The 10,626-nt window shown below is 37.1% G+C and overlaps 1 protein-coding gene across 3 annotated transcripts in view; it reads right to left on the bottom strand.

Annotated features, from left to right (window-relative positions):
• BORA (BORA aurora kinase A activator) overlaps positions 1-10,626 on the bottom strand; it is a 29,607-nt gene that overhangs the window by 2,794 nt on the left and 16,187 nt on the right. For all 3 annotated transcript variants that reach the window (XM_003827454.6, XM_008952795.5, XM_057299589.2), the window contains 5 exons: positions 9,835-9,891; positions 9,189-9,415; positions 8,314-8,446; positions 7,279-7,889; positions 581-712 (listed from right to left, as the gene is read on the bottom strand). In XM_003827454.6, the coding sequence (XP_003827502.3) occupies positions 581-712; positions 7,279-7,889; positions 8,314-8,446; positions 9,189-9,415; positions 9,835-9,891 (1,160 nt within the window). The remainder of the gene's footprint in view (positions 1-580; positions 713-7,278; positions 7,890-8,313; positions 8,447-9,188; positions 9,416-9,834; positions 9,892-10,626) is intronic.

The raw sequence follows: 10,626 nt of genomic DNA, 5'->3' as shown, positions 1-10,626 counted from the left end.
AGTTCAAGGCTGTAGTGATCTATGATTCTACGACTGCACTCCAGCCCGGGTGACAGAGTAAGACCCTGTCTCAAAAAAAAAAAAAAAAAGGAAAAAAAGAAACGGCATACAAGGCTGGGCATGTTGGCTCATGCCTGTAATCGCAGCACTTTGCGAGGCTGAGGCAGAAAGACTGCTTGACACCAGGAGTTTGAGACCAGCCTGGGCAACACAGCAGGCCCTGTCTCTACAAAAAAATAAAATGCAAAAAAAATTGGCATATAAAATTAAAGACTGTCCTGACTAGTGCCTGAAATTATGATGAGTTTCTTCAAGTATGAATATATAACCACCACCTGGAAGGTTCAGTAAATGCCCTCATCAAATATACGCTACCTTTGCACACTTTGTAGTATGTAAGATACTCGTGTATTCAGAGTAACCAAAATATTTAAAGGTTATTGGATGTTAAGAAAACAGGCTTACCTTTTAGTGTTTTAAATTTCATATAGTTTCTCAATAGTACTATTGTCTAATAATCAAAATTATTTTATATTTCTAATCTAAACAATATTAAGCTTTCACTATATTTTCTCTGTACCTTCATATTAAATGCTTGAGATTTACTCTCAACTTCACATGTTTGTGCATCACTTTCTTTGCAGTAACTTTCTGCCCCAACTGTATCCATAATATTGCTTCCACAATTCTGCGTATTATAGCCACTATCCATCTGACAGGAGAAAAAAGAAAAAAATATATTGTGAGGAACTTAAAAGTCAAATATTTAAATAAGTAAACCACTATAAACTCTCATTCACTACATCTGAATGATCCTAACATGTAATATTGATCATGTTGAACAAAATTCAAAAGTAATGCACAAATATAAAAGGTAGTTCTGCATAGTACTGATTATTGTAGTCATTTTACAATTCCTTCCAATGAAATATATCTTGTAACTTCCTTAAGAATCAGTGAACAGCCTAGTGACAAAATGCTTTCCTGTTATTTTGTGATCGTACCTAGTAGAGAAAAATGAGTATTACAACTAACTTCACCTTCCAATGCATTTTCCAGGCTTGTCTCTAAATGGCTTGAGGCATGCTGCCTTTAAAAAAGTGGATTATATTATATTTACACCTAGTTGTTCACAATAATGCCACATATATAATGGCTCTAGATGTTAGTTCAGCTTTTCATGTTAATAAAAATTGTAGCATCCTAAGATACACTGTTTCAGTGCAAAAGAGCAAAAAAGAAAGATTCTAGCAAACTTCCAGCTTGGAAACATTTATTGAGTGTCTAAAAAGGCCAGGCACTATCTCTATATATTTAATATTTTTTTCTCCTTTCAACAACCCTAATACTTTACTAGAGAAGGAAATTAAGGCTTAAAAAGCTTAACTTTCACAATGTCATCCAGTGATGAGGTGATGAAGATGTGAGACCTAAGTCCAGGTTCTGTTCACTGCACAACGCTCCATTTACCTGTATAATGCTGAGCACCAAAGAAAGCAATCCACAAGGGAATCATTTTGCATTTAAGCCCTCCCTGCAAGTGAGGATCAGAGGGAAGGAAAAAGCTGACTGTCATTTTGTTTCCCTCACAAAGGTACAGACTAGCCTAGAAACGGCACTCTATCACTTAATAATCCTGAAAAAATGTTCCCAGTTTTCAGGGCTGGATACATATCTGCTTACTACTAGAGGTCATGTTCCATTAGAACAAAAGCCTTGTGATGTGTAACATTTTTGGGGAAAAGCCTTGTTCTGCTATCATTCAATAGCTACTTGATCAAAAATATAAATGTCAGATTGCTCCCAGAGATTCTGCCAATAGCTCTTCCTTCTAATATTCATCACTGCCAAATAGCTGGCTTATAATGCAATACTAATATGTAACTGGATATATATGGAGGGAAGAGTTACTCATTAGTACAGCAGGAAGTAAGGCATGCGGGGAGTTTGTCCCACACTATGGGAAGAGCAGGATCGATGAGAGCCAAGTTGAGATGGTGGCTGACTTCACTGTCTCTCATCTAGACTTCTGCTAATGTCAATGCCTAATATGTACCAACCAGGCAACAGATACCTTGTTATCCCCCACAGGCATCAAGGCAGGCATCAATCTCACTTTATAGCTAAGAAGGATGAGGGGACAAAAATTAAAAAGTCATGTTCTATTCACTGCTATGTAAATCTTGCCTTAAGATCCCACAGCCTGGAAATAAAAGAACTCTAATTCAAACTTGGTTCTAATTGCAAACTTTATATTCCAGTTGGGTCATGGTGCCTTTAAATGGTGTCTCTATGTCAGTCATTTAACATGCACTTTGTTACTAAATTTATTTTTCTACTGCATAAATCAGATGTCATTGTCTTTTAAAACTTTCAATTGGCAACAGTTGTGCCCTGTGATAACATTCCTTGACATCTGGGCCCAGCACTTTAGCCCTTCCCTCATCATTCTCAGTCCCCCTTGTTTGTTACCATTCAAAGGACCTTGCCTTCCATTACTACTTATGTTTTCGCTTTTATTATTATTTTAAACTGACACACAATTACACATATTTATGATGTACATGATATTTTGATATGTTTACAATATGTAATGATCAAATTGGGGTAATTAGCATATCCATTAACTCAAACATTTATCATTGCGTTGGGAACTTTCAAAATCTGCTCTTCAAGCTATTTGAAAATATACGATAAATTGTTAATTACACTCACCATATAGAGCTATAGAACACTAGAATTACTCCTCCTATCAAGCTGTACTTTTGTATCCATTAACCAACCTCTCCCTATCCCTGCTCCCCCTACCCTTCCCATCCTCTACTACCTACCACTATTCTATACTCTTCTATGAAATCAACCTTTTTAGCTTCCACATGAGGGAGTACATGTGGTATTTATCTTTCTGTGCCTGGCTTATTTCACTTAATGTCCTCCAGTTCATCCATGTTGCTGCAAATGTAAGGACTTCATTATTTTTTATGGCTGAATAGTATTCCATTGTGTATATATACCACATTTTCTTTATCCATTCATCTATTAGTGGACACTTAGGGTGATTCCATATTCTGGCTATTATGAATAGTGCAGCAATAAACACTGGAGTACAGGTATCTCTTTGACATACTGATTTCCTTTCCTTTGGATATATACCTACTAGTGGGATTGCTGGATCACATGGTAGTTCTATTTTTAGTTTTTTGAGGAACTTCCATAATAGCTGTACTAATTCATATTCCCACCAACAGTGTTCAGGCACTGTTTACTTATGTTAATCACAATGATCATGCTAATATCCTGTAATCCTATTATTATCCCCATTTAAAGAAGAGGAAACAAGCTGAAAGAAACTGTCACTTTCTGGGATTTATAAAGCTAACAGAGCTGGGCTATAAACTGAAATCTGCCAATCTGCCATTACGGTTTCCCAAGCCCATGTTCTTTAATGCCATGCTCGCGCCTCAACTAAATGCATTTGCACCCACACCCATCCTGGCACCCTGCCCTCCTTTAAACATGGAGGAGTTACTGCGGCTACTCCTATCAGGGTTCTAGATTCTACCCCCTCTTGCATGCCTCAGTTCCCTCATTTATAAAACAGATCACCATTTGACAGATGACGATATCTATTATATCTGTAAGGTATTACAGGGATTAGCTTCTGACTGTAAAATGCTTGGCATGGTCTCTGGTACTTGAAAAGGACATGTGACTGATACCTATTAATAATTATATTAATAATTATGCTGCCCAACTCCTAGTTTTTAAAAATCTTCTCCCTCTTGTCTTCATTTAAATGCTGTATGCTGTTTCTTCTGTGTTCCATTACTGGAACACTAAGCATGTGGGAGTTACTTATATCCTGTTGTTCAAGGTCATCGCCAAGGTCTGATTGCGAAACTTCAAAAAATTGCAACCTTAGGCATAAATGGGTTAAGTAAAAACAAAGTAAAAAAGCAAACTACAAAAAGATCTGACTTTGATGCTCTTCTCTAGGTATCATTTTCTTTCCCTTCACAACTAAACTCCAGAGTTATCTACACACGTTATTTCATTACTTCTTCTTTAACCTTCCTTCCATTCACCTTGAGGCTGTTCAGTTATTAATTACTTTTCTTATTAGTCCATTAGCCCCTTTTCAAGCCCAGTGTTGCTTGCTCCAATTTTGGCAATGCTAACCATTCTTTCCTGCTTAAAATGCTTCATAACACTGTGCTTTCTAAGTGTCCCTTTCTCCTCTTTGGCTGGTTCTTTTCAGTCTCCTTCAGGGGCTGTACTTCCTTTACCTGATCCCTCTCAATTCTTCCTCAGAGTTCCAAATCCTGGCTCCCTGTTACTCTCAGTAAATACCATCCCTCTGGTTGAACTTAACCTACGCATTCGTTCTGTTTTTGTTACACAAATATTTAATGAGCGGCTATTACGTGACGGGTTCTTTTTAATAAGCACTGGGGATAAAAACATGCATGACTGCTGCATTAGTGGTCTGATTGGAAAGAATGCAAAATGTGCATGGAATCATGAAAGCATATAATGAGGTCTGGCCTGGCTAATGTGATCTGGGAAGGCTTGAGGATGTAATCAATAAGTTGTCAATGAAAAAAATAAATAGGAGTTAACTAAGTAAAATGGGATAGAAGTGCTACATAGCATGTGCAAAAAGGCCCTGTAACAAGAGAAAACGTGGCTTTTTAAAACTTTGGAAAGCTAGTGGGACCTAAACAGAGAATGAAGGAAACAAGCTGGAGAGTAGAAAGACCAGCCTTGCCAGCCACATTGCAGACTTTTAAAATTAGTACCGAACGCATTTCAAAAGTGTAGAAAATAAAAAACTCAATAGAAAGGTTATTATATAAACTGGAGGAAATTGCCCAAAAATTCAAACAAAAAGGAGATTTAAAAAAAAAAAAAAGATTTTTAGAAATTGGAGAATCAAAAGTTGCTCCAGAGAGAACACTAGAAGCAGCAGAGGAGAAATCTAAGATATTATTCAAGAAAAGATCCAAGAAGTGAGGGGAATAAGTTTACAGACTGTAAGGGCATTCTGAGTGAAGAGTATAATGGATGGAAAGAAACCCGCACTAAAGGACATCACTGAAATTTCAGAACCCTGTAGACAAAGAAAAATGCCTATCCATGTCCAGGGAGTTGGGGATAAAAAGAGATCATAAACAAAAGATTAAGCACTGAAATAGCTTCAGATCTCTCACTGAAATGGAAGCAATGCCTTCAAACTCTGAAGGATATTTCTGAACTCTCAAATGTGAGAGACGGACACATGATCAGACATGCAATGTCTTTAGAAATGTGCTCTTCCTCAGAAAGCTAGCAGAAAGCTAACCATGTGGCAGAAATGTAATGTATGAAACATGTTTAGTAGACATTATGATGTTATGGCCCAGAAAGTAAAACTGAGACTGCTTGGGGGGTATCACATAACATATTTTTACCCAATAGAAGGAAGAGGTTGTAATAGTAAGAGAAGTTAAAAAATGAATGGAATAGCCCTGCAAGTGTAATTAAGCATAGATAGTTTGACAAGTTAGTAGTGACTACAATTATGGGAGAATATGCTACCCACGGCTTCCAAAGGTTAGTTGGATTAGATGATGATTAAGGTGTATTTCAACAAAAGTATTTTGTAATTCCTCTATATAAAAAAAGAGAGAGAGAGAGAGAGAGAAAGTGAAAAAAGGCAGAGAGTAAAAGCAGCAAACAATGCCTTTAAGGCATATACTTTTAAGCCTATATGTGCTTTTTTCTATTTATGAAACCAACTTTAGAGAAGCTAAAATATGTAAAAGTGATTCTAGTATAATCTTTTTTGAGCAATGAAGCTGTAAGTCAGGACAGGCAACAGAAGCATAAAAATATGAGCAAAATACTATATTTAATTTTGGGTCATTTAGAATCCTTCCCTGAGTTTTAACTTCAGCATGCCAAAACTGACAACACTAAAGCCTTATAGAGTTGGTGTGAGAATTAAATGAATTAATAAAGTGGTTAGAAGAGTGCCTGGTATATCAAAACCCTATGTGCGTATTAGCTATTATTATAAGTCAGTATTAACTTTTGGATTAAAGAACATGGACTCTAAAGCCAGACTGCTGGGATCAAATCTCAGCTCTTCCACTTACTAGTTGTATAGAAACTTTAGGTAATTTACTTAACCTCTATGACCCTCAGTTTCCTCATCTGTAAAACAGGGATAATAGTACACATACCTCACAGGATTGCTGTAAAGATTCAACAAAGTAAAACATGTAAAGGTCTCAGAATAGGACTTGGCACATAGTAATGCTACGTTAGTGTTAGATGTTATTGCTATCCCCTTCTGACTTTAGAAGTTCCTTCAAAATTCTCAGCTCAAAGAACACAACAATGAATGGAACAAATGCCTTTCCAAAGTGCTAATTATGAAGTATATGTATCTGTTAAATGAATCAGGTTTTCCTGTTGTCAGAGACATTGCAAAATTGGAAATGTATAATTTCATGAAAAATGTTGCTATAAATCATGTTTCTAAAAGAAAAGCACAAAAATGCATACATAAAAGAACTCTAAGGCCAGGTGCGATGGCTCATGCCTGTAATCCCAGCACTTTGGGAGGCTGAGGTGGGCGGATCAACTGAGGTCATGAGTTCGAGACCAGCCTGGCCAACATAGCTAAATCCTATCTCTACAAAAATACAAAAATTAGCCAGGTGTGGTGACGCACGCCTGTAGTCCCAGCTACTCAGGAGGCTGAGGCAGGAGAATTGCTTGAACCCAGAAGGTGGAGGTTGCACTGAGCCAAGATCACACCACTGCACTCCAGCCTGGGTGACAGAGTGAGACCCCATCTCAAAAAAAACAAGTGCTCTAAACTCTGTTTATCCCCCCTAAATCACATAAAGGAAAAACAAAAATGATTTTATTTTTAGAATGCAAATACTATACCAGACCTTGCATGTTTTGGGGGACTGGATCCACATGAAACAGTGACGAATCCTGCCTGACTCTAGCAGGATTGATTTCTCTAGAGCAGGCTAATTTCTTTTCTGCTCTTACCTTTTCCTACTCCATACAAATATCAGTTAATGTGAATATAAAATATGCCTTATCTGTCATAATTAAATTTACTCTTCTCATATCACTTGGTATTAATATTTTTTAAAAATATTATATAATACTATAGTCCTCATGTTTAATCCATTATCTTTCTTATACTATAATCTTAGAAAGGATAAAGAACACCAAGGCAGTGAGGAAGGGGCTATAGAATATTAAATACCTTACCTGAATGTTACTGCTTTCACAAGGAATGACACTGCTTTCAGCAAGAGGTGACATGCACATATGAGAGTTTTCAATACTGAAGGCAATGCCACTTACAAAATCAGTCATGGGTAAACTGCCATTATCAACCGGCTCCTTAATCCAAGTGGTCTCATCTGCTGTCTCTATAGGATCAACCATATCCACAGTGTTATTGTCTTTCTCCCTTTCAACGTCCTGCAACAGTGCTAATTCTTTCTCAGAAGCACTGGACTGATTTTGTGTAACAGACATGGCAGTCACAACCAAATGTGTACCACGGGTAGAAGCCTCATTACTAAACTGCCGTAGGTGTATTCCAGCAGCATCCATGGCTGGTGATGAGACATCTGTGGAAGGAATATTCTCTTTATCTTCCTCATCTTCACCTTGAGTCTCAAGAGTAAAAGGTATCTGAATCACTGAGGTCCGATACTGAGTACCACCACTATACATCTGAAGTCTCATAGGAGACCAATTTTTAATTGGCGAGCAGCCATCTATATAAGGACTTCTGATACACGGATTAGTTATCCCATTAGAATTTGTTCCAGATGAAGCATCAGGAGAATGAACAGTAAACTTCCTTTGTTCTGAAAGGTGGGAAGGGAAAAAAAATCACATCATAAAAACATGAAAATGGAAAAGTCACTACTAAATGGTAATCATGTTTCATGCCAGGAAAAACTGCATTTCTGTAACAGTTGTGCTGTTTACCAAAGTGAAATTGTGATGTCAAAAACAATAGCACAAATGGAAATTGCTAAATTTCCTTTGATAGTGTTTGATGTAAATATTGCTAATTAAAGTAACTATATTTAACACTACAGTACAAACTGGTGAGAATTCCAGCCTTTGAAGGTAAACTGTTCTTTTATTTAAAAATCAAAGTTCCTAAATGTTAGAAGGTTAGTGATCATTTTGAGCTCTATCATTAAGACAAATTAAAAGAACCTCTCTAATAACAAATATTGATAGTATAAAACTTTTAACTAGGTATTTTATTATGAGACATACCTGAGAGTGGAGTCTCTCCTATCTGAAATTCAATTGGTGAGAAAGTGGGTGAAGAAATAGGCGAAGGACTAGTTATGCTTCCCAAGCTGTATTTTTTTGCACTAGCCTGAATAGGGCTAGAAGAAAACTGCCCCTGTAATAAAATTAAATAGTAAATAAATGTATATGGTTCTCTTCCTTAACTCTTATGCTGCATGCTATTTATCATGGTCTTCAAAACACACTTATAAACTAGTAATAGTTCACAAGAACCACCAAAAGACACCTTGCAACAAAGACGACTAAGAAGATTGCTACAAAAATTCTGAAATAGTATCAAATATGTTAGTCAAAATATAAACACATTGTATTTGAACAAACCATTAAGTTTCACACTAAGCAACCATCTGTGAAAAATTTTTAAATAATTTATTAATGCCAAGCCAGTTGTATTATACTGTAAATCTCACACACTTTAGTAAATAACCTATGCTGAATTTCCTTGAGACTCATGATAAATCTGGTCATCCTGTACATATCTAAATACAAAATTGAAGAGTCTGACCTAAAACATCCCTATGACTAATGATAACATATGAACTAGAGTTAGTTTCTGTGAAGCATAATACTCAAAAGACAACCATCCCTCCTTCTGAAAGCAATCTGGGCAGCTCACAGGGGTGTCCAAAGGAGAGAATACAGTCATGAGTTCTTAGTTTCTGTTTCTGGTTAGGCCAGTAAAGGCCCTTCCTCATCCCTCTTTTCCACTTATTTACTAGAGACAGAAACCAAAAACCATGGCTTCAGGCTACTGAAAGCCTAAGATAGAACAACAACAAAATGTGGGTTCAAGCTTGACAGCATATTAGCCAACTGCTTTTTAGTATACTTCTCACCGAACTTGGTGTCTGCAAGGGGCTCCTACACTTTACAGGAGACAAATCTATTGAATAAAACATCTCTAGTGATGTTTGAACACCACTGTGAGGACTTCCGGGAGAAGCCGAAGGTAAGGAGTCGGAGATGCTTCCGTTCCCATCTAAAAACAGCTTTCTTCTGAGGGATGAAGAACTGAGGTTTCCAGGAGATTGATCTGCAAATTCATCAGCTCTAAAATAGTCACCTATATTTAATAATAGGAGAAAAGGCAAAGCTAGTCATTTTAAAGGGCAATTATACTTCTGTTACTCAACTTTTAAGAAGCCAGCATGCACTATGTTTGAATTTTTTCCCAAAAAGAGGGCAAAGTTTAATTGCATATGTGATGTTTTACATCTTAAATTATTCCTTAGTTTTTAAGTGCTACATTGTTAGTATAATATCAATAAAATGTTTATAGTTTCTGTCTATAGTAATAAAGTTCACTATGATAATAAGGCTAGTTCAAACCATGTTCAAGAAAAAGAGAAATTTCAGGGCAGTTTCCCCACTTCTTTAGAAAGAGGCACTGCCACATATTTCCCATGTTACCATTTACAAAAAGCCAGCCAAACAAAACCTTTGGTTCAAGTTTTTAAAAGTTTAAACAAATACAGTATTTACCTAATATATTTTCTAAATTAAAATCCACAGGAAGAGACAGCAATGTCTGACAAGCAGCTGGAAACAAGCAAATAAATAAACAAATTCAAACATGGGATAAATCAATGAAAGTATACACTATACAATTCAGCATGTGCTGCCCAGTCAATCGTCTCCCCGTGATGTTCCAGCCAAATGGAATTATTCATTTCTGCATTCTATTACATACCCTGCCACCTTTCTAGAAGTGGTTTCCCACACTCTCCGCAACTGGTGTAAACGTGTTAATAGTAAAAGTTAACTCCTGGCTCTGGTACTGGCACTTGAAAAGGAAGCCAGCCTATATCTGGGGGGAGATTTCTCACATTAACCAATTTCCAAAAGAATGCTTTCCAAGACCAGAAATCAATTCACATGCTTTGAACAAGAAAACAAAACACTAGTGCTATTTCTAAAACATGGCTGGATGCATCTGTTCTACTATACTTGTTTTTAAAGGTCAGCTCTCATATGGTTATTATGTAGCTCATTGAAAAAATCCAAACAGGCCAGGCTTGGTGGCTCATGCCTGTAATCCTAGCACTTTGCGGGGCCAAAGTGGGCGGATCGCTTGAGCCCAGGAGTTCGAGACCAGCCTGGGCAACATGGCGAAATGCTGTCTCTACAAAAAAATACAAAAATTAGCCAGGTGTGGTGGCGGGTGCCTGTAGTCCTAGCTACTGAGGAGGCTGCGGTGGGAGGATCACTGGAGCTCGGGAAGTCAACGGGAAGTCAAGGTTGCAATGAGCTCTTGATTGTGCCACTGCACTCCAG

The sequence above is a fragment of the Pan paniscus genome, chromosome 14 (genome assembly GCF_029289425.2).
Source record: "Pan paniscus chromosome 14, NHGRI_mPanPan1-v2.0_pri, whole genome shotgun sequence".
NCBI classification, from domain to species: domain Eukaryota; kingdom Metazoa; phylum Chordata; class Mammalia; order Primates; family Hominidae; genus Pan; species Pan paniscus.
Note: the sequence above shows the minus strand (reverse complement) of the source record. Positions and strands in the feature narration are given on the sequence as shown.